We start from the raw sequence: 25879 nt of genomic DNA, 5'->3' as shown, positions 1-25879 counted from the left end.
ATAGTTTTGGGTAGAACTGAGATCAGCAAGTTTTTTTAAGTATGTATGCACGTAATGTACAAGATGAAAGAATGAAAAAATATATTTTATATCCCTTGATGAAAATATGTTAATGCGATTACCTACTGACATTTTTCTCATCGCTATTACAAGCACGGTATACGCGCGATCACTTACTGCCATTTTCTCACCACTATTGAAAGCTCTAGCCATGTTATGAAATTTTAGGTATTCATAAGTGGATCCGCCTGTTCGACTGCAATGACGCGTGCATATATCGATTTAAGAATTAGTAAAACATAAAATTGTTCTAATTTAGTTATTGAAAATTTTATATTTTCATTTGAAAAATAAATGAGCATTTGTTTAGTTCTTTGGTCGCAAATATGACGGAATCTGGAATTGATTTGGGCTTCGATATGGAGTTCGATCTGAATATTAGTCTGTTAAATGATAACGAAAATATGGATTTCCTACCAAATATTACTGTAGCAGGCAGTTCTGAGAATGTGGAGTTCTATGAATTAAAATCATCAACTCGCTGTTTACGATCTGACGAAATGTAAGTAGCTTGTAATATGAATGAGTATGTATGTACATATGTACATACAGACATGCATGCATATATTAAAAACCAATGTATAATCTACGTTGGCAATGCGTAAGCGCATGTTAATTTATATCTTCAAGATCGGTATATATCTATGTACATATATACCATTATATTAATGTACATATATATATTCAAGTGTGTATATGTATAAAGCTCGATATTTGAAGTATGATTAGCGCTATTTTATAATCTTATCAGACAAACATGCCCATACATACATATGTATGCATGCATACGCATAGACACATACAAATGTACACATATAGGTATGTACATATGTATGTATTAAAACCCAAACACGAAATTCAGGCATACATACATACATGTACATATGTGTTTTCATGAAATGATATAGATTGTCGGCTTCGTTAAGTAATAAATATCTACTTACATATGTACATATGTATGTATACAACCAACTTGCCTTAAGATCATTTACGGATTTCTTACGAATCACATCACATTAATTGATTAAAAAGTTAGTAAAATAAAAGAGTAAACAAATCACTACCATTTTATAAAATACTTTGCTCGGTCATTATAACGGGTGCCACAAAAATCACTACTACTATATTGATGCACATAACGAACTAGCCCCCATTTGGCGCTCTACGAATTCTGTGGCACCGCCGTATAAGAACTTACATGTGTATGTATGTATGTGCATAGATATAGAAATTAAAAGTCAAGTGCCGTACATCGATCGCTTAAACATAGATAAATAAAAAAAACAACAACAATGCAATAATATATATTAAATATAATGCAATAAAAAATTATAAATTATAAATTATAAATTATAAATTATAAATTATAAATTATAAATTATAAATTATAAATTATAAATTATAAATTATAAATTATAAATTATAAATTATAAATTATAAATTATAAATTATAAATTATAAATTATAAATTATAAATTATAAATTATAAATTATAAATTATAAATTATAAATTATAAATTATAAATTATAAATTATAAATTATAAATTATAAATTATAAATTATAAATTATAAATTATAAATTATAAATTATAAATTATAAATTATAAATTATAAATTATAAATTATAAATTATAAATTATAAATTATAAATTATAAATTATAAATTATAAATTATAAATTATAAATTATAAATTATAAATTATAAATTATAAATTATAAATTATAAATTATAAATTATAAATTATAAATTATAAATTATAAATTATAAATTATAAATTATAAATTATAAATTATAAATTATAAATTATAAATTATAAATTATAAATTATAAATTATAAATTATAAATTATAAATTATAAATTATAAATTTTTAATTTTAATTTTTAAATTATACATTATAAGTCTATCGCACCCTATTTGAATTTATGTGTTGCACACATATACTATATGTGTATATACAAGTTCTTTCGCATAAAAAAAACTTATATATATTGGTTGTTTACTCTTATAAATACAGAGTACGTATGTCCATACATATGTACATAGATATTCAGATATATAAAATGAATACAAAATTGTAAGGTGGTTTTCTATTCTTAGAGGAATCGTTTGAACTCTTATGTTGGACAATCTTGTTTACTAGTATCATAACAAATTCCTAGTTTTCTATAACTCTTCGGAGGCTTGAAATAACTAAAGTCTGTTAAAAATATTTACTATTTATATGTACATAGTACCTACACGTTCTTTTAGAGAGCGAGCTATAGGTATTTCAAATGTAAAACCTTACATTTTTGTCATCATTTTTTGGTATTATTTTGCGAAAGCATGCGTACAACAGGCCCTCTTTTCACATTTGTCTGCTAGATCGAAGATCAAGGTCTTTGTAGCACTCTTAATCGTGTTGACTGTTAAAAATGTTTTCTTACTGGAGCAAAAAAAGTATTCCAAGCAAAGTTGAATGTAAAGAGTTGGCGAAAAAATTGTCCATAAGCGAAAATACTTTACCAACAGAAGTAGAAATGGAAAGGCAGAAAATGGCTCAGCCGACTACAGATAAGCATGTCCTGGAGTTTCAAGACTTTCTGAGGCGGGTTCAGACTTTACAGATGTCACACGTCGAGGCAAGCGAAAAACAAGAATTAACAGTCAATCGGTCCAATTTGCGCAGTTCCACGGCTATTGAAGTCGGAGAGGAACCGCCGACTATACATGCAACTGATAATATTGGTAAAGCATGTCCTTCGACAGATCTAAGTTTAAGTGAATGTGAAAATGTGCCTATGGCAACTACAAATATCCGAGTAACAGTTGGTATCGACAAAGATTTAGAAATGATTCTTGAAATGGATCCAAGTATTGTAGATTTGGGCGATATTAGTATTGCCGAAGCAACAGAGCCGCGCATAGTGGGTTTACCTCCACTTTCGGGTGGGTAGGTACACGTATTGACCATTAATTGGGGTCATACACTTATATTTCAGTTTTTATTAAATGCTTGAAAAATGGGTACTTTTTTAATATTTAATTAACAGACCAACATTCAAAACTGCCACTCCCACTTCACGAACCCAACTAAAACTTCAGTTACAACGGGAGCAACATCAACAGCAACAACAGCAAATGATGATACAGCAACAGACCCTGGATTCACCAGATCCAAAAATGCACCTTTTGTTTGGCAGTGGACAGGGATCCATGGAATCGGAATTTATCGACAGCGGTAGTACCAGCGCATGTGGCAGCGGGTCATCTAGTTTAGAGCAAATGTCACAATTAGTGCAAATGGATAATTTAATTGACACGTCAAGTGCAGCTAAACTTAAAGTTCCTCTTCAAAGTATTGGTGTAGATGTGCCACCCCAAGTGCTGCAGGTAAAAAATATATTCTCTTAAAAAAAAAATTTTACGAAAATAATTTACAGGTCAGTACAGTTCTTGAAAACCCGACCAGGTATCACGTTATTCAAAAGCAAAAAAATCAAGTGAGACAATATCTTAGCGAATCCTTTAAGCCATCTATATGGGGCTGCCATAACAGCGAAGTAAGTATTTAGCCTCGCCTGACTGTAACATAATATTATATTAAGGTATATTTTTTTAAACCGTAGATTAAAATGGCAAATAACTCTGCTTCAACCGGTAATCTTCAAAGTGCATCCTTAGATAAAGGTCTTCCGTTGGAGCGTACAAACAGTTTTGGGTGTGATACGGCTGTTAGTGCTAAAAGAAATATGCATTCCGACGACCCAATGCCTATTTCCACCTTTGGAACCAGTTTTTCAAGAAGTGATAACATAAATACCAATATTGATCAAGTTTCTGGAGAGTCAGTCATTGCACAAAAAACCAACCAGTTAGGATTTGTTAAAGCTAATTCAAGCCTAAGTTCCACAACGCGCACTTCTTCGGGAATGATTAATTCAATTAGAATTTCCAGCACAGCCAGTTCGTTGCAGTCTACTTCAGCACCCATTTCGCCTAGCCTAAGCTCGGTTGCAACAAGTGCCTCGGAGGTAAGTAAAACAAGGAAGAACGCTATAGTCGAGTACCTCGACTATCAGATACCCGTTACTCAGCTAAATGGAGATATGCAAGCAGCAAAGCGAGATTAAAATGCGCCACCTACCGGCGGTATACAGATTTAAGCGTTATGGGCATTAGAGTGGGCGTGGCAAAATTTTTTTTGGACCAATCGATAGGTATTGTCGAGACCAATACATTTCAGTTAAAATTTTTTATCTAGCATGAAAATTGTGGGCGTCACAGGTTTTCGCGGTTTGTGGGCGTTAAAGTGGGCGTGGCAAACTTTTTTTTGGGTCAATCGATAGGTATTGATGAGAACATAACATTTCAGTTAAAATTTTTATTTTAGCATCAAAACTGTAGGAGCCACAGTTTTGGGAGGTTTGTGGGCGTTAGAGTGGGCGTGGCACTCTACTGAAACAAACTTGCGCTGTGGGCAAAAAGTAAGGTGAAAAATAATGAAATGAAAAATTTTTATTAATTCTTCTAACCCAATTTCATACCCTTTATGTAATTCCTTCCCGATAAAATACACTAATGCCAACGTATTTTCCTCCTCGATACATGCCAAACAGTCCCTTTCGGGTATAGCCATCAACGCCTTTTTCGATTTTGTTTATCTCCTCAATCGACTTGAAACGCGATCTCCGGAGTGGTCTCTTGAGTTTTGGGAATAGACAGACACGTGGAGTCGAATTTTTGGCGAAATGGTCATGGTGATATGTAAGCCGGTGCATTATCGTGATGCAAAAACCATAGTTTAGGTCTTTTTAAACGACTTGACTGGACAAATAATATTCCTTATTAAATGTTACACCAGACCGAAAGAATTCATAGTGCACCACACCAGGAAAATCGAAAAAAAGAACAAAATCACCTTATTTTTTGCCCACAGTAGTATACCGGGCACGAAATTCGGATGGAATACCGAACCTTAACAAGAGAAAACGACTATAATTCGTGCGTCACTTAGCTAACCAATTTAAATTCTTAACTAACGGTCCAATTTCAACCATTCTTAAATAAAACACTACGTACACTGAAAATATTCTTCAATAATGTGAGCTCTACAAACTTGCGATTTTTGGGCGTTAAGGTGGCGCCAGACTAAAGTAAACATAGCCAGTAAATTCGGCATGGTAAATTTTAACGGGAGAACGCTGTAGTCGATAGTCACGACTATCAAATACCCAGCTAATAACCTATTTACGCAGAGGGGGTATCCGCTTCAGCAACCAAATTCCGCTCCAGCGACTTTTTTTTACTAGTCTAGTTGATTTTTGTACCTGGGGTTCGGAATTCAGCTATTGATCTTATGTTGAAATATTGGAATGCTTTTTTTTAAGGAAATGACCAACCTCTTGCTTGTGTCCTCATTGGCAAGGCCTGACAACTGTTGCACCAAAACGTACATTATTTATCTAAAAAAAAGGCTAATTTAAAGGCTCATCCATCTCCCAAAATTGTTACTTAAAAATGGATATAGACCTTACCGTATGTGAGGAAGGTGTTACAAATTCTTAACAGTTCCCACTTGTGAATATTTTTGTGGCGTCACTGTTGGCCCACAATAGTCCCTATTTAATTTTCACTGCACTTGCCTTAATGAAAATCTCATCAATGCCTTCTGCCAATGTTGCGTTTGGTTCTGCCGCCGTTGATTTCGGTTCCTTTGCGTACACTCATAAAATTATTTTTCTAAATACTAGAAAAATCGCCCTAAACATGAAATCGCCCTAACATTAAGAAAAATCGCCCTAAATATAGGAAACATCGCCATAGAAAATATGTTTTAGGGTTAATTTTTCTAAAATTTTTATTATTTAGGGCGAATTTTTCCGCGCAAATTTTTTTAATATTTTCTCATATTTAGGGCAAATTGCCTTATTTCGTGAAACAAAAAATCATCCAAAATCGCCCTTGAAACTAGAAAATCGCCCCTGAAATTTGAAAATCGGTGGCCTAGCGGTCTGAACGTTCAAACTCGTCTAAATGGCGTGAGTTCGAGCCCACGAAGAGTCAACATGTATTTTTCTTTTTTGTGCAAGTTTTTAGAATTGAATTCTTGAACAATTTTGTGTGCAGAGGCAAAACAAATAATAGAACACGTCAAAACAACAAAAAAAAAATGAATATTACATTAAAATAATATTTTTTTTAATTTTTAATGATTAAGTCTAATTGGGTAATATAAATCATAATTTGTTGTCATTAGTGAGAATATTTCTTAGAATTGAATTGAGAATTTGTTCTTAGAACAAATTGAGACATGGAACCTTTTTGCGCGTCGCCTAACGCGATGCGTCTTTGGTGCAGCGGTAGTGCTCTCGACTGCGAACCCAGCGGTCGTGAGTTCGATTCTTGCTGCGACCACGAAGAATTTTCTCTCTCTCTCTCTCCCTCTCAAATTATAGTAAAAAAGGACACTAAGTCAAAATTCCTGGAAAAAGTACCGCAGATAATAACCAGCAAACATGTCCAAACACTTTTTTTTATAAAAATTAGTTTTAATATTTAGGGCACTTGCTCTTGTTTTTAGGGCGCTTCACCATAATTTCAAGAAATACCGCCGTGGATGCTTAAAATTTGTTTTCATATGTTAAGGGTATTTACCTTTGAAAACAGAAAAATCGCGTAAGAATTAAGAAAATTAACCCTAGATCTATCTAATTTCATAAACGGAAATTGTTAAAGTAAAATACAAAAACTAATTTCTGTTTCCGATAAGTGAAGAAACAACCCATTTGGGGAAGGCAGATTTGTTTACTTTCACTTTTCTTTTTCAAGACATTTTCCATTTTAAAACGTAAGAAAATTCTATCGTTAAAACAAATACTTACTTTAAAAACAAATTTATTTGAATGGAAAACGAATGAGGAAAAGTGTCAAAAATATAATTTTTTGTAGACTTAGATTCGCGAAATTAAAAAAAATTTATTAATTTTTATACCCGTTATTCGTAGAGTAAGAGGGTATCACTTTGGACGTCAGTCCACGTAGTGACGAAGCGCACCAGAGAGTGTGCGAAAACGACTACTATTTATGTATACACGAGGAAATGAAAATCTGCAGTAATGTTGTCCAATCACAACGACTAATAGACAAATCGAAAGGTATCGCAAAAAAAGAATTGCATACCGAGGCTCTAATCGTTTCAACTTGTTTGGGAGAAAGTGCGGTAAAAGTTAAAGAAAAGTAAAGTTTGAAACCCTATGCTCCATTTAAAAGTTATTAAGAAAAAATGTTTTAGAGGGGCTTTACCAAATCCTGAGAAAGACTTGGGCCGAGGGAGTTGCGTGGGTACTTTGAAAACCACTCCCTCTCCCACATAACGAGAACAAGATGTCGAGACTTAGATGTCGCTTGATCGTAACACGATTCGGCCACATATCCTCCATTTCACACGTCGTGATACAATTAATGGGACGGGTAAATTATTACTAATAATGAATTGCTTAGTTTTGCATTTTTCGTTTACAGCTACAAAAAAAAAGAATATGGATGGAATGAGTAACGTCCACCGTACCGGGGCATTCGCGTGAAGTTTGTAGTGGTGACGCCTTGGCATGCTTTAGATTACACGTGTTGTTGATTTTTCTTGCTTTCATTTTTTAATCGTTTTGGTTGTTGCTTTCGATTGACCAATTTTTTTTAACTTTATTCTCGCCTTAACTCGAGATTTATTTTCCTTTACTGCGACTATTATAAACGAGGATTCTTCTCGGGTTGACCGACAGTGCGTATTAGACGGACCGTAAATGAGTTTCTGACTGCTCTTCTCCATGAAGCTAACTCCCTTAATGCCGTCGGCTAGAGCTTTTCTTTTGCTTCCTCAATGATTCCATCTAGCTGCAAATTTGCCCTTGTTTTAAACAACTAAGCCACTTCTGGATTCTGCTAGAGAAAGCTTGCGGGTTCAAATTCATTGCTTATTGCTTCAGTGCCCGATAAAATTTTTCAGCGAATTGGTCAACTTGTTCGCTGATTGGAACTGCATTGGAACGACCTAACATACCGCGGCTTTTGTTGTCTTCTTTACCTCCCCCTCTTTCCGCCCTAACCGGCGCTCGTAACAGGTTGTTCCATTGTATGTGGGTTTGTATGAGTCCCTTTTTGGTTTTAGGGTGTAGGGGACTTAATGGGTGTATAAAAATGCTCGAGATAAATACATGAATAATATATATATATAACTCAGGATACCCAAAAAAATAGGTAGGTTTTAAAGGCTTATAGTTTCTAAACAAATAAGGTTACTAGAGCTTGTAAATAACTGTCAAAATTTATTTCTGAAACTCTTTTTTTCTCAAAAAACAAAAAATATAGAATGTTCTGTTAGTCTCGGACAGAAAACTGTTATATTTTATTTCAAAGTGTTTTCTCTTGACTGCTTTCTGGAAAACAGAAGCACAGCTGAAAAAAGCTAACTTTTTTCTGTTGAGCGAAGACAGAAAAAACTAAGAACCGAAAAAAATAATGTCAACCGTTATTTAGGAGCTGAATGCTACAGATACTTGTTATATGGCGCTAAAAAGGTAATTCAATATACTAATCACGCTGCCTTTGCTTAAATTCTCTAAATACAATAGGTTTAACGTTGTAGCAATAAGTAAGATACAAACCACTTTTCGCCTATTTTCTCAAAACTGGTTCAAGCGATTTCGTTTTAAATTTCAAACTATATAGTCCATTTAAAAGTCATCGAAAACTAAAGGGTTATAATTTGTTGTAATAAATAAAAATTTAAAAACCTGAAAACTAATCAAACGTTGTACCTTAAATTTCATATTTAAAACTGCACATACTTTATTAAAATTCCTACAGAAAATGCTTCTATAATTAAGAACAGGTTGTGGGTTACAGTAACCAAGTTGACTTGGTCTTGCTATCGGAAATGTATTTATATACGCCAAATGGTCAACCAGGCCCGAAACACAAAAATCTAAATAATCATCGTATTTTTTGCGTATTTTCATAAATAAATGGCCATATTTTCACAATACAGTGTAACCATTTTATTTGCTTTGTTGAAGAAAATTCACAATACAGTGTAACCATTTTATTTGCTTTGTTGAAGAAAATTCCCTAAAAACTGAAATGAATGGAAAAATTTATTGAAATCCATGAATCCATTTTAAAAGTAAAGTTATTGCTTTAGGATATTCCGTCCCAATTCGCAGATTTTTGCATTTTACTAGATTAAGTCCAAGTCGACTTCCACTTTGAGTACGTTCGCGACCGCATGTTTTTTGCCAATATTATGAAAATGATAGCGCAATAAACCCCATCATTTACACTAAGCAAAGAACTAACAAAATATATATATTAAACAAAAACCACCTCTTAAGGCTAGTATTCAACCTAACAAAAAGTCGTCCAAAAACCAAAAACTTCATATAAAAAAAATACGTCACAGCAACGTTTTTTTCATATGGGCATTTCCAGGGGTCGCGAACGTACGTTCGTACGCACTTAGTGCAAATAAAAAAAAAAAAAAAACTTTTTTTGCTATTCGATAGCATTTTGTTAGCTCTTAGCTAAGTGTAAATGATGGGATTTATTGAGCTACCATTTTCATAATATTGGCAAAAAACATGCGGTCGCGAACGTACACAAAATGGAAGTCGACTTTGGCTTAATCTAGTAAAATGCAAATATCTGCGAATCGGGACGGAATATTCTAAAGCAATAACTTTACTCTTATAATGAATTCATGTAGCTTTACTTCGAGTCTGTTCCCAAGGAAATATCTCCACTTGTTTTTTTTATTGAATTAAGTACCGGTCGCGAACGTACGGGTCGCGAACGTACGATTTTTCCATGTTGTTTTATTAACAGTTAATTGAACATTTTTTCGGCCTCTTTGGATTTTTTTCTAGTCATCAGATTGCAATAAAGAGATTTGGTAGAAAAAGTGCACACAAATCATATGTTTTCCTTGCGAAATAATTAATCATAAAAATGCCTTCAAAAGTAGCTAAAAATGAAAAAAAAAATTTTTTTTCAACAAAAATATGCTTTGGTTCCACTGAAAAATACGATGAATTTGAAGATTTTTTAGTTTCAATTCATATACAATTTTGGGTTTTTGGACGACTTTTTGTTAGGTGGAATACTAGGCCTAACGAGGTCATGAGTCGTGACGATCGAACCTTCAACCTTCAAAAAAGAGTTGATATAATGTTTTGTGACGAAAAATGCTTGTACATTCGACTAAATAAATACACTTTCTAATGTTTACTTATTTACCGAATAGTATACGTAAAAAAAAGTTTCCGGCAAATCAAAAATGTGACCCAAAATTGTACAGTTTGGAAAAGAATGGCCCATATATTCTTGATCAGGAAAACTCGCCGAGTCGATCTAGCCATGTTCGTATGTGCGTACAAACGCAAATCAATCAAAAGAGCTACAAAGTTGGGATTAGTTGGATGAAGATTCTAGAGACTTCTGCGCAGCGCATGTTTGTTTCAGCGGACTGCCACGCCCACTCTAACGCCCACAAACGCCCAAAACGCCTTAGTCTGTCTAGCGACTACATTTATGTTTGAGCGTAAATTTTAAATTTTTAAATTTAAATTCTATCTAACAGAATAACAAGTATCTGCTAGTCGTGGCACTCGACTATTGCGTTTCTTCTTGTTTTTGTTTAATAAATTAAATAATTTATTGGTTTATTTAATTTACAGCTACCATCATTTGACAGCGATGTAAGTATACCAAGGGCATTTACATGTCATACCATTTAAAGTGTTCGCTCCGAGTTTTATTTTTTTGTCTTTTATCTTTTATTTAAAACTTAATACTATTTTCGTTTTAGCCAGATGACCTTTTTGATGATATTTTGCAAAATGACTCCTTTAACTTCGATAAAAATTTCAATTCTGAGCTTTCAATTAAACAGGAGCCTCAAAATTTAACTGATGCTGAAATTAATGCTATGGCAAAAGACAGACAAAAGAAGGATAACCACAATATGAGTAAATCGAATTCATATTTTCTTCCTTAGTAATGAGTTTATACTAATGTTGCATTAATTTTAGTTGAGCGAAGACGGCGTTTCAATATTAATGACAGAATCAAAGAGCTTGGTACGCTTTTGCCAAAGGGTAGTGATGCATTTTACGAAGTTGTTCGTGATATTCGTCCAAACAAAGGGACAATCTTAAAGTCCTCTGTTGACTATATTAAATGTTTGAAACATGAGGTGACTCGTTTAAGACAAAATGAGTGTCGTCAACGTCAAGTGGAGTTGCAAAATCGAAAACTTATGTCTCGAATAAGGGTAAATTAAGGCGCCCAAAATAATTTCAATTAATTACCAAATACTTTATTCAAGGAATTGGAAATGCAGGCGAAGTCCCACGGAATATCTTTATCAGACTACCACTTAACTTCAGTATCGGCGCCTACCCAAGCCAACGCATATCTTAAAGGTTCAAGTCTGTCTCCCGTTTCTCGAAGTCGTCGATCCCTTTTTGATCTACCTGTTGAAAAAAAAGTAAGATATAAAAAATTATAATGTTACTTCCACTAATTACTTAACACATTTAAAGATACAAGTTATGAACAGTGGCGATGTTAATATGGGTATGAATCAGATCGATGAACTCATGGAGGATTGCAAGCATCCAGTACAAGGTGGCGACCCGATGTTGTCATCGCATAGTCACATGCCATCCGCTTCAGGGTCACCATCTTCAAAGGAATTAAATTGTGCTAGCTTTGATCCAAAGATTGTCTCGGAGGCTGATGTAGGCCTATTTAGAGGAAAGTCAAATTTAGTAGCAGATGATTGTTGCAGTATAAATTGCAGTACTTCATGCTATATTCAGCACCAGGCAACACACGAGGGTCACCGAAATCATTGCCACCACTCCAGTATACGCGGGATTCATAGTTTATCTGATTCAGTTCAAAACTCTGAGTTCGGTAGACTTGAACATTGTGACGATCCGCTGTTGTCATCTTCCCGAAGGTCTCTGGGCACAGTAGATGAAGATCAACACAGTTCTGTTGATATGTCTGCGGTTATGATAAATGACTCACTTTCTTCTTTGGTGGATGACAATCAGAGTGAGCCTATGCTTCTCACTCCTGACACCTTAGATATTGACTTGTAAATTAACAAAATTTAAGGTTGTGTGTTATGAACACACATCATTGTTTTGTTTAATTTTTTTTGAGGTAATATCATCTCAAACGTAAGTTCTGAAAGTCTTAAGTCTTGAACTTTAAAAATACTAAAGACCTCTCTCAGGTTTTACGAAGGATGTTTTTAGATGAAACCCTCAATATATTATTAGGCTCGCCTTTTTTTACATAATTAATAAAGATTGTTATTTAATATGCTAATATGATGGTATCCTAAACTTAAATGTAATCTATAATCGGTATAACCGAAAAAATTATAGCATATTTGTTACTTAAGTTTAAATAATAGGAAACTTGTTGACTGTGAGGAAAAAAAATGCATAAATACTTAAATTCCAATATGGTACATAGGCATAAACAAAATATACAGATATGTAAAACCCAGTTTTTAAATTATTAAGATTTCGGTGCGCCTAAACTGAACCACGGTATATTTCGTTTGGCACTTGAGCTTAGGCTCAATATTAGGCTTGACAGAAATCGTCTACCACAATTTCTTCTCAAAAATTAGAAAATGCAATATTGTAATTGTTAATCAATTTTCTGCCGGTTACGGACACATGACTCAAGTCTTTCGATTTAAAAATCGACTAAATCGTTTCAGTTAAAAATACTTTGCGTCTTCCTCATTTTCTTAAATTGTTGTGATAAATATTTGTATTACAATTGTCAAATGTATTATTTAAAAAATAAGTGATAGAGTATTAAAAAATTTAAAAAAATGTTATTTTCTGCACACGTTTTTGTTATACTACATTTTTTGTAATTATGTTATGTATAACCGAAATTTAAATAAAGTGACATGTCATTGTAATTCGAATACAAAGAAGAAAGATAGCCAGTTTCGGCAACTCGAAGATGTTATGCATACAATTTAAATCGTAAAAATCATAAACTTTTGTATGTCGAAGGTACGATCGTCAGTAGTTTTTTTTATCTCGTTAAGAGGAATTTTTGTTTGACACACAGAGAAAAAACGGAACAATACCCGTTTGATATTGTCTCCTCAATTTTCACATATCACCTTTTACATAACAATTTGATACGCATTCATATCAACATAATACGGATTCATATAAACATTTCTAATTGATGTGACTTTGCATCATATCAATATAAATTCGTATTCATTTGATATGTTTTTCATATCAAACGTAACATCGAAAAATCTTTGAAAAAAGTATGACTGTGCTTTCGTATTTTTTGTGTATTTATGGTATATAGTAGGGTACTAAAGATATTTTTATACCCGTTACTCGTAGAGTAAAAGGGTATACTAGATTCGTCGGAAAGTATGTAACAGGCAGAAGGAAGCGTTTCCGACCCCATAAAGTATATATATTCTTGATCAGGATCACTAGCCGAGTCGATCTAGCCATGTCCGTCTGTCCGTCTGTCTGTCCGGATGAACGCTGAGATCTCGGAAACTATGAGAGCTAGGCTATTGAGATTTGGCGTACAGATTCGTGATCTTCTTACGCAGCGCAAGTTTGTTTCAGTAGACTGCCACGCCCACTCTAACGCCCACAAACCACCCAAAACTGTAACTCCTACAGTTTTGATGCTAGATAGACAATTTTAACTGAAATGTATTGTTCTCATCAATACCTATCGATTGACCTAAAAAAAAGTTTGCCACGCCCACTTAAACGCCCACAAACCGCGAAAACCTGTGACGCCCACAATTTTCATGCTAGATAAAAAATTTTAACTGAAATGTATTGGTGTCGTCAATACCTATCGATTGATCCAAAAATAAATTTGCCACGCCCACTCTAACGCCCATAACGCTTAAATCTGTCTACCGCCGGTAGGTGGCGCATTTTAATCTCGCTTTGCTGCTTGCATATCTCCATTTCCCTTTGAGTAACGGGTATCTGATAGTCGAGGTACTCGACTATAGCGTTCTTCCTTGTTTTGACTGAATTGCCGCGGACACTCTAACATTTGACGAAAAGTAAAATAGTACAAAAGTGAAACATTTACGTATGTTGTTTATTTTTTTTTGCAAATGTCTAATTCTAATATATTTATTTCTTGGACACTGTAACGTGCGTTTCGGTGGCTGACTACACACACTGCACTACACAAAGTCAAATGGCTGGCCACAATGCCGAATTGGGCAAGTTGGCGTCCACCACTTCGCTGGGAAGTTTCTATCCAGGACAGAAGAAGGATTTCCTGGCGCTGATGCAAAGCTACAGGAGGCATCCGAGTACAGCGTGATCGGTCATTTATTGCTAAGTCCTGGAATTATTTTTAGAATTGATCCGAAATATATAAAAAATAAATATTTACAGCGATCTTATGGGTTTTCAATATTTATTTGTTTATAAGATGCAAAAAAAGTAAAAGCAAAACTGATTAAAATTGATATTACAAACATATCAATCTGATATGAAAGTATATCAGTTTGATATGAAAGCATATCAGTTTGATATGAAAGCATACCACAATTTGGTCACAACTTTGCTATGTGCGTATATCAATCTGGTATGAAAAATACCAAATTGACATGTTCGAAAATATCAATTTCATATGTTCGAAAATATTAATATACCCGATTGATGATCAGTTTTGGTATTTTCTTTTCTCTGTGCAGCAGAAGGTTCAAAGTCTATCCATCCGTATGAGCGCTGAGAAACTATAAAAGCTAAATAGTTGGGACTTGGCATGTAGATTCTTAAGCTTCTTGCGCAGCGCTAGTTTATTTATCAGCGCTTTACTTTATCAGCAGGGTGCCACGCTCACAAACGCGGATAACGCTAAAGCCTGTCTAGCGCTTAATTTTTCAAGATTTTGGAAAAGAGGTATAGGTATATTGTTTTAATTATCAATATGCATTTACATGCCAAAATCAAATCAAATCATTATAAAGTTATAAGCAAGAAAAGTATGCAATCTCGGAAACAGACGCTTTACTGCTTACATATCTCCATCTCCCTCGCTCTCCCCTGCCCTAACGGGCATTTGATAGTCGATGATATCGACTATGGCGTTCTCTCTTGTTTTACATTAAAATCGCAGGTAACATTAAAATATGTTTCCATATTTTGCATGTCCTTTTATTTTAGACGGAGCTAACTACTCAAGTTCTTCAAAATAAATTATATTTATAAAGAACAGGAGCCTTAAATAAGTGTTAACGTGTTTGTAAAGCTTCATTCAAGATAAAACCAGAAAGAACGCTATAGTCGAGTACCTCGACTATCAGATACCCCTTACTCAGCTAAAGGGACCAACGGGAAATGGAGATATGTAATAAGCAAAGCTAGATTGAAATGCGCCACCTACCCGCAATATAAATATAGTAGGTGTGGCAACTTTTTTTAGATCAATCGATAGGTATTGGCAAGACTAACACATTTCAGTTAAAATGGCAAGACTAACACATTTTAGTTAAAATTTGTTATCACGCATGAAAATTGTGGGCGCCACAGGTTTGGGCGGCTTGTGGGCGTTAGAGCGGGCGTGGCACGCCGCTGAAACAAACTTGCGCCTAGTTCTTATAGTTTCAGAGATATCAGCGTTCATCCGGACGAACAGACGGACATGGCTAGATCGACTCGGCGACCCTAGTGATCCTAGTGGGGTCGGAAACGCTTCCTTTTGCCTGTTACATACTTTCCGACGAATCTATTATACCCTTTTACTCTACGAGTAACGGGTATAATTAACCCTAAATTATATAAAATCGGAAAGGAAGGAAATTTTTCATAAATCGTAGAGGGTTCTCTAAAAAACAGAACAATTTTCTGAAAAATTTAAATATTTGTTTTTGCATGATCTGTCGTACCGAAATATTTAATTTCAGAATTTGTCATCGGCCGGACTGCTGCATCCATAGCGCAGACGGTTAAAACGTTTGGTTAGAAATCGATATGACGCAGGTTCGAGTCTTTTACTTTTTTTATTGATTTTTTTGTTGGGTTTTTTATAAATGTTTTTTGATAGTATCACCATATTCAATGGTATACATATGCAAAATTAGAAGAGTACGTCATTTTTATGTTAAAGATCTTTACTGAAGATTGAATTAAAATGCATAGATGCACAGCCTGTAACACGTCAATAAAAATACAGGGTTGCCCATATTCGACGGACCCATGTTTTTTTTTTTTAAATCAAAGAAAAAAATAAAAATTTGGCGGTTGGCAATCTTAATCATTTAATTTGTTCCAAGTAGATTTGTTTACATCAATTTTTGAATATGATATCTTTCAAATGGCCGCCTCTGGCGTTGATGGCGTATTGTGCCCTTTTTGCAGCATTTTCCATCGTTTTCGCCAACATTTCGGCCGGAATAGCGGCTATTTCTTCACGAATGTTGTCCTTGAGCTCTTCTAGGGTCCTTGGCTTGTTAACGTAAACCTTTGACTTCAAATATCCCCACAAGAAGAAGTCAGGCGGCGTCAAATCGGGCGAACGCGGTGGCCAGTCCAAATCACCACTTTTCGACATCAAGCGGCCCGGAAACAATTTCTTCAGAAAATCGATTGTTATGCGACTTGTGTGCGGTTGAGCGCCGTCTTGTTGAAACCAGAACTGCCTCATACGCTTTCGACGAATAATTGGCATCACAAAATTGGTCATCATGTCGCGATAACGCTCCTGGTTGATGGTAACAGCATGGCCATTTTCATTTTGGAAGAAAAACGGCCCAATGACCGTTTTCGAACTAACGCCGCACCAAACTGTGACTTTTTCGTCGTGAAGAGGCACTTCTTGAATCTTCTCAGGATTTTCAGTGGCGTAAATAAGGCAATTTTGCTTATTTACGGTCCCATTCAATGTGAAATGGGCTTCATCGGACATGATAATTTTGTTCCAAAATTGATCGTCATCTTCGGCCATTTCGATGACTCTTTGGGCCCATTCCAATCGACGAGGCTTGTCCGTAAGCAACAATCTTTGCGTCAATTGAATTTTGTACGGGAACAAATGCAAATCAACGCGAATAATCCGTTGTAAAGTGGACTGAGCCATGCCCAACTGCTGAGAACGGCGTTTTTGGGATGTTCTTGGGGACATCTCAAGACTGGCTCGTACGGCAGCGATATTCTCGTCCGATCGCCTTGGTCGACTTTTATTTGGCCTCTTCGGATTAGAAAGAGCCTCACCAGTCGTAAATTTTTCGTATAAACGCTTAATGGTGTTCTTAGAAGGCGCACTTTTCACATTTTTTAATTTTTTAAAAGCACGTTGAGTTTTCACAATTGACTTGTTCTGTTGAATGTAAATTTCAACTATTTCAGAGCGCTCGCGTGGCGTGTATTGTTCCATGGTAAAAATCTGCTTTGACTGACGCTTCAAACGCGGTATGTCATTAAGCGATCTGGCATCTCTGTCAAAAGTTATGGCGTCGTCAGATGGGTCCGTCGAATATGGGCAACCCTGTAATTGAATCCTTTCAAGCCAATATTTTAAGACATATGATAAACATACAAGAAACACTACCATTTTTCGAAATCTCAAACTGAATCCTGTTTGTAAAATGTACATCTATCACTTAGACTGTCTCTCAAACAGACTCCCACCCTTCAGTCCTATGAACAGAAGAAGACTAAAAAGATTGCACCCATCAGACAATTGAATACTTGGACGACCTGCAAGTTATAAACTCATTCCAGACTTAGACGCAATAAACTGTCATACTGGGTATCGTCGCATAACTGCGGAACATGTGGGTGCGAGTTCAACTCCGAATGGAAACATCTTTTATTTTATGTACAATCGGGGTTTTTTTTAACAATCAATTAAATCATGGGTAGAACAAATCATCAATATTTTTTGATGATTCATTTGCGGACATCATGAGGGAAAATCATGCTTACTTCGATAGCTCTGCAGATGATTTTGTTTGCACCAATATACCCATTGAATATATATTTGCAATGCGCTGCGTGCAAGACTACGGAATCTAAGTCTGAGATCGCAATTCTCTATCTTTGATAATTTCCGAGATATCCACGTTCATATTTACGATTTTTTGAGGTTTGTGGGCGTTTAAGTGGGCGTGGCAAACTTTTTTTGGGTCAATCGATAGGTATTGACGAGACTAATACATTTCAGTTAAAAATTTTTATCTAGCATAAAAATTGTGGTCGCCACAGGCATGGGCGGTTTGTGGGCGTTAGAATGGGTGTGGCATATTCGCGAAACAAACTTGCGCTGCGTATACGCGGACCACAAACTTTCGCAATGCGTTACAGCCCATTTATTACTGTGGACGGCAGTACACGTAGTGGCGAAGGGCGCAAGAGAGCGTGCGAAGACAACTACTATATATAGCCGCAGAATTGAAAATCTGCAATTATGTCCGATCATAACGATCATAATATGTTTATTTATTTTATCGAATGTAATATCATTTTTCGTCACAATTGTTGATATCAGAAATTTTTGTTAAGAGCGCTTTCGCCACTACTTTTTACCTCGTTAAGAGGTGTTTTTGTTTGATAATTGTTAAGCGCAAGGTGCCTTTTAGGTCGATTCCTTTTCGTCAACATAGTTCAAAAATAGACGAATGAGCCAAATATTGAATTTTTTCTTTGTGGCATCGCGAGATGTGCAAGAGGTCAGTGCAGATCTAAAAAGACGTCTAGTCCAAACCTTCTCCAAGTTTCCCATTATTGTGGGAATTGACCCACAGGAAGCAATACCACAACAGGATATAAGAATGGCAGTGCTGAAGATAATCCAATCGAGAAGCCCATTGGGAAGGAACATGACGAGTGGGACTTCTCTCCCTACATGAACATTCTGCCGGGCGGGTCCACGCAAGGAAAGTAAGTTCTGGTCAAACGATTTTGGTTACGTTGTACTAATATAAGTATCTTTTTAGCAGAACCACCAGTAATAAGATCTACGACGAGCTCTCCATTGGAGAATCGCAGGACTCGACCTTCACCAGCTACTTGGCAGATCCGAGGACGCGCTGGCTTCTATTGGGAGGAAGAAAAAGGAGTCCCGATATGGGACTTCTCCCGCGGAGAAGATGGCGAAGCATCCACGACACGAGATGGAAGCCTCAAACCAGCGGTCGGCATACACATGCCACCACAAGTTTGCCTTGCACTAGTGTGACACGAAGTTGGCGAGCAGCGCGCTGAAGCGTGACGTTTCTCTGCTTTGCACTTATTTCTGTCGCCCTGCGACGCAGAACCTCTGCCGCAGAAGCGAAAAAGCGCGCTGAAGCTAAGGAAAAAAGACCGAAGACCCATGCCGAAGTCACATCTACGTTATACGTTAGGGGGCAGCGGATGGGCAGAACAATTCCCTATGCTCACTTAATAGGGCGCTGCCGAACGCTGCCTTAAACTATTATAAACATAAATATCCTTTGAACATTCCATGTATATTTTTTTTGTGCACCAACAGATTCGTCTTTTTTAAATCGTCAACAAAACAAACCCAGCTGCTTGTCAGTTCGAGAGTGCATGCAAAGCCATCATCGTAAACGAAGTAACTACGGTTGCTGTCAAAAGTTTGTTATATAATGTAAAATATATAAATATTACCCTATCATTTTCACCATTACCTATAAAATTGACACTCAAAAATTTTAGAATCGGGAATTATTAACGCAGAATAATGCACATACTTGGAATTAAAAATATATTTGAAAATTTATGTGTTTAATAGAATAGCTGGAATATCATTTTATTCGTATTGCGGATTTGCAAACTTTTGGATTGTTTAAATTGTTTAGTGTACAAAATGGCGGAAAAAAGGAAACTGGAATATTGTTGCGCATAAATAACGGAATTGAAATACATACATACATATATTAAATTCCGTTGCGTCGGATTAATCACTTTCGGATTTAGACAATACATACATATGTACATATCAAACAAAAACACCTCTTAACGAGGTAAAAAGTAGTGGCGAAAGCGCCTTTAACAAAAATTTCTGATATCAACAATTGTGACGAAAAATGATATTACATTCGACAAAATAAATAAACTATATTACATTTATTATTATTATTTAGCGTTGCAAACTTCTGACTGAAATCATTATACCCTCTGCAAGGGTATAGTCGTATAGTAAATTTGTATATTAGATTCGTCGGAGAGTATGTACTAGGTAGATGGAAGCGTTTCCGACCCTATAAAGTACATACATAAGGGACATTCTCTGTCAATTTTAACCAAGCCAATATTCTTGAGACTTGATCAAAACATATGATTTTGCACCGATATCTGTTCTAAATAATGCTCCTCAACTAAGCTAGCCAATATATGTCCTTGGATACTTTTTCAGGACAATACTTACTAATATGGGCATATCGGTATATGTTAAAGTTGGTTTAGAACCATTCATTTTACGTCAAGGTTAAAGAAAACCCACCTTACAAAACAACGGAAAAAACTGTCGCGTGCAACATGTAGCGTGCAACAGTCACTCAAATTTTCTTTAAAAAAAACTACTTGATATTTTTGAACTAAAAAAAACTTTTTCAAGAAAAAAATGAGTAACGTTATAAAATGATCTGCATCCAAATTGTTGGGATTAAGCATGCAGATTCTTGGGCTTCCTGCGCAGAGCAAGTTGTTTTCATCGCGGTGCAAAGTGTAAATGACACTTTGTTCTGCTTATCAATACCCATATACATATATGCCAAAAAATGTTCAAATCGGACCATTCCTTTAAGTTATAAGCAAATAAAGGAATAGACGCTTGGTGTGCGGTCTCAGAAACAGCCTATCGACTCCATGCATATGCCCATCTGGCTCGCATTCCCTTAAGCGGAGTATCGTGTATCTTACAGTCAAGGCCGTCGACTATAGCGTTCCTCTTAGACACAAAGAGCATCCCCTCCTTAAAGAACACATTACATGGTTCAAAAAGCGACCCAAAAAAAAAAAAAAACTATAAAACGAATTTATATACATGTACAAGTTTATTTATGGTCTAGTTTTCAGCATAGGACAATACGAATTCTTATCTTACATTTTAAAGAATATTTTTGAATTATTTTTTAGCCAATTCAGCTGAAAGCCAATCAAGTCCTTCATAGAGTCCGTGACCCTGGGTAGCACAAGTAGCTTGAATAAACCACTAAAAAAAATTAAGTAAATACTAGTGAAATACAAATTTAAACACATATATACGTGGCGATTCCGTAATTGGTTAAGACGCAGCTTGTCTGTTAGCTCGGCAGCTGTCATTGCGTTTGGTAGGTCCTGTTTGTTAGCAAAAACCAACAGTACGGCATCTCTAAGCTCATCTTCCTGAAGCTATGCCGAAAATGAAATATAGTATTAGAAAGCACATAAGTACTCATACATATACGCTTAAAACTAAATGATTACCATGTTTTGTAGTTCTTTTTCAGCTTCATTAATACGATCACGATCGTTGGAATCCACCACAAAAATCAGCCCTTGCGTATTTTGGAAATAGTGTCGCCACAACGGACGAATTTTGTCTTGGCCACCGACATCCCAAACGGTAAAACATATATTTTTATACTCAACAGTTTCAACGTTAAAGCCGATGGTGGGGATGGTGGTTACAATTTCTCCCAACTTAAGTTTGTACAATATAGTAGTTTTTCCAGCCGCATCCAAGCCAACTGTGTATAAAAGCATGTAAAGATTTGGGGATGGTTTGCTAATATTAGAGAATAATAAATCCGTGAACTATAAGGCAATATTTACATGACTGTATTTTTTGGATGAAGGCATCGACTAAATCGGACATTTATTATTATATATCTTACTTTAATAACCTACCCATAAGAATCCGCATTTGTTTTTTCCCAAATAGACGTGTTAAGAGGCTAGATATTGTTAGTCCCATTTTTTTTAATACGAGTGCGATATATTTTCTTTAAGTAAATTGACGTGTAAACTAGTCATTCGATTAGTGTGGCTGCATATTAAAAACAAAATTTATTAAAGAACATTTAGAATAACATACTAGAATCAGAATGTTTAGAATTAAAATTGGTTCGTTTGAAACAATGGAAGAGAAACAAAAACTACTCGATGTGATACTCTAGACCCACTGAGCCCATTTTTTAGGAGCAATTGTTATTTTTGACATGTGTAAAATGATTACAGCTGATGGAGTTGCTCCCACAAAAACTATTATAAAATTAACTTTTCTGCGCTCCCCAAAAACGAAAAGATCATCCGGCAGCCGGATTAACAAAAATTCTGTAAAATAAATAGCGACTTTCGGAAACAATTCAAGGATGCGAGTAAAGCCTAGTTATCACATCGACAAAAGCTGCAAGCTAACCATAGGAGTGAGCGAGAGGCAAATACCAGAAAAAAAAATCAGATTTCGCGAGTGAATTTCGGTTCACTAGTCCAAAAATCATATTCCTTGTAGTGTGACCGAAGTTTTCAAAGTTCACCCGCAATGCATGTACTGTCAAGCAGCTGGGCTTGTAGCCCAACGGAAAACAAATCAATTGGAGCAATTGAAAAAAAGAGAGTCTGCTGATGCACATAAAAATTGAATGTTTTTATTTATGTAAGTTAGTAGTTTAAGGCTTTCTTCTCATCCCACGTATGCTTCGCCATCTTTCCCGCTCTATCTGCAGTTCAGCTCCGAGTCCCATTAGGCATATTGGACGTGGAAGTGGGAACCGGATTGGGAACGGCGTTGTTCCGCCTGATGCTGCAGAAGGTCGCTCAGCATCCTGGTACTGACATTACCATTTATTGCCAGGATGCTGGCAAGCTGTCTTTTAGTAAGCGCCCTCCGCTTCTCCGCTTTAGCTGCCAAGTAGCTGGTGGAGGGGGTTCCCCAGTAGAGAACTCGCCGGAGATCGTTCTGGTGGTTCTGCTAAAAAGATACTTCTATTAGTACAACGTAACCGAATTCTTTTGGCCAGAACTTTCTTTGCGAGGACACGCGCGGCAGGATGTCCATGTAGAGAGCGAAGTCCCACTCGACATGTTCCTGCACCAGCAGATTCGTCGTCATGGCGAGAAAAAAATATATGGAGATCTTAACGTCACAATTTACAAAGTTAAATTAAAATAAGAAGGGGACTAAGTTAGAGAGACTGAATTTTACAATAATAATTATAATTACTTGCGTGTGTGCCTTAAGGTCATGAGGAGCGCTTTACAAAATGTGGCAACATTTATAACAGGGAAATATAGTAGAGTGCCTCAGATACTTGTTACTCAGCCAACAAATTTTTAAACAAGTATGCCTTTGAGTGGAGGTGAAGATCATTTTATCATTTTAATATACTTTAAATTTTACACTTTTTAGTTTTATCTAGTTGCTCATTGACGATGATCTTGCTAGACACTGTCGTAAGGTCATTACTTATAAACTAATGGCCCGACTTTAACAATTCTCGGAGTGTCGGTAGATATTGACAAGCAGAATAAAATAAAATCTATTTTAAATGTTACACTTTAAAAAAGTGATCTTAAAAGTTAGAATGGGTGTGGCCTCTGCTAAAATATGTACGCAAGAATCTCTCGAATCTACTCCCGACTCTCTTTATGCGATGCCGAACTCAAGCTTTCATTTCGCAACTTCACCCGATTCGTGTGTGCATAAACGCCATTTCGTGAATTCGGCAACATACGAAAGTTGACTATGAATTCAACCTGAAAGCGTGAAATGTGCACAATTAATCTCCGGTAACTCTATATAATTATCGGAGTTGCCAGATCGATATAAATACACCATACTTTTAACAAATTATTTTTTTATTCAGTGCCAATGGAAACTAGTTTTTATCTTTTATTTCGACACACCTTATCTTTAATATAAGCAAGTTTATTTCATGCGAATCGAAAAAAATTTTCGGTTTAATTATCGCTTACACCTTTTTCCACCAATCCGGCATCTCTGTCAGCTGAGATTGATAAAATACATGAATTCGGCCGCGTCGCATAACCAGAAGCAAATTTTATTTCACGCTTTCAAGAAATCATGAAACGTTTAGCATAAACATAGTAATAGTTTCCAATATATCAGCGTTCATACGGACGATATTGGGCGGCTTTTGGGCGGGGTGCATTCGAAGGAATCCGAGATCACCGCGTTTAGTATAGTCTAGCGGCTAGTCTTCCTGATGAAAAATTTATTTACTTTATGGGTACCACTGTTTGTAAATAATGCGGAATATGCTTTTCAATGCTGAACTAAGATTCTTATGCCCAAACCTCTTTGCAGCATATGTCCCAGCTTCAATAAACTTCTGTGAGTCATTATTAAATTTCTCGACGCTGCGACCGGTTAGACATTTACGAACCTTTTAATTTCGGACGACCCCTCTCGGATGGACCATGTTTTAAGGGCATTGGAAATAAGAATAATAAATTTAACAAATTCGAATGACGTTCGTTAAAATTGATACTTGATTTTTTCAAATTACTCCTTTAACATGGTGTTCGGATCTCAGATTGCATACTTTAAGTTTTATAGCTTAAATGCAATTGTCATGAAAACCAGCAACTAAAGATATATCATTGTTATATTTGGAAAGTAAATCCACAATTTCCGCATTTTTAAAGTTAGCCATGGTGTGCTCGCTTCGAGTTTCTAGCACCGAATGACAGAAATTGTGAACATTTTTTAGTGAAGAGCCAAAAAAGTTGATATTTCTCTTTTCGATATATCGATATTACATTCGATTGTTTGGTTTCAGAAATAAAAGAAGCTGGAATTATTGAAAAAAGTAATTTTAGATGTTAGGCAAAGTAAAATTAAATTTTGGCGGGCAAAACGTACATTAAACCTGAAAAAATACGGCATACTTTTGGGCATGCTTAGTAAGGCTCATCAAAATGGTTAAGCCTAGTACTCAGATCGGCTAAGAGTTTCACTAGTCGAAAAATCGTATTCTTTGTAGTGTGACCGAAGTTTTCAAAGTTCACCCGCCATGCATGTGGCATGGTCTCACTGTCAAGCAGTTGGGTTTGAAATTTAACTTTAAAAAGGAGGAGTCTGCTGGTACACAAAGAAATTAAAATAAAAATAAATGGAATGTTCAACAAATGTTTTTATGTATGTAAATTAGTAGTTTAAAGCTTCCTTTTCGTCCCACGGATGCTCCGCCATCTTTCCCGCTCCACCGCAGTCCAGCTCCGAGTCTCAATGGGCATATTAGACCTTGAGGAAGTGGGAGCCGGATTGGGAACGGGGTTGATCCACTGATGCTGCAGGAAGTCGCCCAGCATCCTGGCAGTGGCTGGCTATGGCTTATCCAACTGTTCCTTAGCGGGCGCCCTATTTTCCTCCTCCCTATAGAAGCGAGTAGCTGGTGGTGGTGGTGGTGGTGCCCGGAGTCCTAAGGGATAGGTCGTCTGAGATCGTATTACTGGTGGTTCTGCAAAAAAGATACTTCTATTAGTACAACGCGACCAAATTCTTTTGGCCAGATCTTACTTTCTTTGCGAGGACGCGCCCGGCAGGATGTCCATGTAGAGATTGAAGTACCACTCGGCATGTTCCTTCCCACTGGGATTCTCTAGTGGATCTCCTCCAACACTTCAACTATTCTGCGAATTTGCCCCTTTTGTGGAATTGGTTCCTGTCGGTGAAATCCCGCAATAAAGAACATAAGCTTGGATTTGGCGTCCTATTTCATCTGCTCTGACGTTCTGGATTCGATTTTGGGGCTTTCCTTCCATTTTTAATTTTTAGTTTCCA

The 25879-nt window shown here is 36.0% G+C and overlaps 3 protein-coding genes across 6 annotated transcripts; 2 read left to right on the top strand and 1 right to left on the bottom strand.

Annotated features, from left to right (window-relative positions):
* Window positions 1-225: 225 nt before the first annotated feature.
* Mitf (transcription factor Mitf) lies at window positions 226-12965 on the top strand. Of its 3 annotated transcripts, none has more exons than XM_017088721.4 (9): window positions 226-562; window positions 3097-3436; window positions 3487-3606; window positions 3673-4077; window positions 10774-10794; window positions 10905-11064; window positions 11128-11369; window positions 11424-11585; window positions 11641-12965. In XM_017088721.4, exons 1-9 carry the CDS (start codon window positions 387-389, stop codon window positions 12205-12207), a joined length of 2193 nt encoding a protein of 730 aa, XP_016944210.1. In that variant the 5' UTR covers window positions 226-386; the 3' UTR covers window positions 12208-12965. The 3 variants fall into 3 exon arrangements, 2 of the variants coding, with proteins under 2 accessions (XP_016944210.1, XP_016944208.1); XM_017088719.4 differs by lacking the exon at window positions 226-562 and adding an exon at window positions 2427-2996; XR_001767965.4 differs by lacking the exons at window positions 226-562; window positions 11424-11585; window positions 11641-12965 and adding an exon at window positions 2404-2996 and having other exon boundaries at window positions 10909-11064; window positions 11128-11278.
* A 4714-nt stretch (window positions 12966-17679) lies between these two features.
* On the top strand, window positions 17680-20539 carry LOC108020330 (uncharacterized). 2 transcript variants are annotated; one of them, XM_036820412.3, is made up of 2 exons: window positions 17680-19026; window positions 19086-20539. In XM_036820412.3, the coding sequence occupies exons 1-2, from the start codon at window positions 18992-18994 to the stop codon at window positions 19348-19350; spliced, it is 300 nt and encodes a 99-aa protein (XP_036676307.1). In that variant the 5' UTR covers window positions 17680-18991; the 3' UTR covers window positions 19351-20539. The 2 variants fall into 2 exon arrangements, with proteins under 2 accessions (XP_036676307.1, XP_016943952.2); XM_017088463.4 differs by having other exon boundaries at window positions 19083-20535.
* A 588-nt stretch (window positions 20540-21127) lies between these two features.
* Arf4 (ADP-ribosylation factor 2) lies at window positions 21128-22139 on the bottom strand. The gene is made up of 4 exons (XM_017088513.4): window positions 21982-22139; window positions 21559-21821; window positions 21358-21483; window positions 21128-21304 (listed from the first exon to the last, which is right to left on the bottom strand). The coding sequence occupies exons 1-4, from the start codon at window positions 22046-22048 to the stop codon at window positions 21218-21220; spliced, it is 543 nt and encodes a 180-aa protein (XP_016944002.1). The 5' UTR covers window positions 22049-22139; the 3' UTR covers window positions 21128-21217.
* Between the last annotated feature and the right edge of the window lie 3740 nt (window positions 22140-25879).

This window comes from Drosophila suzukii, chromosome 4, assembly GCF_043229965.1.
Source record: "Drosophila suzukii chromosome 4, CBGP_Dsuzu_IsoJpt1.0, whole genome shotgun sequence".
NCBI classification, from domain to species: domain Eukaryota; kingdom Metazoa; phylum Arthropoda; class Insecta; order Diptera; family Drosophilidae; genus Drosophila; species Drosophila suzukii.
The sequence above is the reverse complement of the archived record's forward strand: the minus strand, read 5'-3'. Positions and strand labels throughout refer to the sequence as shown.

Coding starts and splice junctions, on each gene's coding strand:
- Mitf (XM_017088719.4), top strand. CDS start 2,479: ATGTTTTCTTACTGGAGCAAAAAAAGTATTCCAAGCAAAGTTGAATGT. Junction 2,997..3,096: donor TTACCTCCACTTTCGGGTGG/GTAGGTACACGT, acceptor TTTAATTAACAG/ACCAACATTCAAAACTGCCA. Junction 11,370..11,423: donor AACTTATGTCTCGAATAAGG/GTAAATTAAGGC, acceptor ACTTTATTCAAG/GAATTGGAAATGCAGGCGAA.
- LOC108020330 (XM_017088463.4), top strand. CDS start 18,992: ATGAACATTCTGCCGGGCGGGTCCACGCAAGGAAA. Junction 19,027..19,082: donor GGCGGGTCCACGCAAGGAAA/GTAAGTTCTGGT, acceptor GTATCTTTTTAG/CAGAACCACCAGTAATAAGA.
- Arf4 (XM_017088513.4), bottom strand. CDS start 22,048: ATGGGACTAACAATATCTAGCCTCTTAACACGTCTATTTGGGAAAAAA. Junction 21,822..21,981: donor ACAAATGCGGATTCTTATGG/GTAGGTTATTAA, acceptor TTTTATACACAG/TTGGCTTGGATGCGGCTGGA. Junction 21,484..21,558: donor AAAAAGAACTACAAAACATG/GTAATCATTTAG, acceptor TTTTCGGCATAG/CTTCAGGAAGATGAGCTTAG.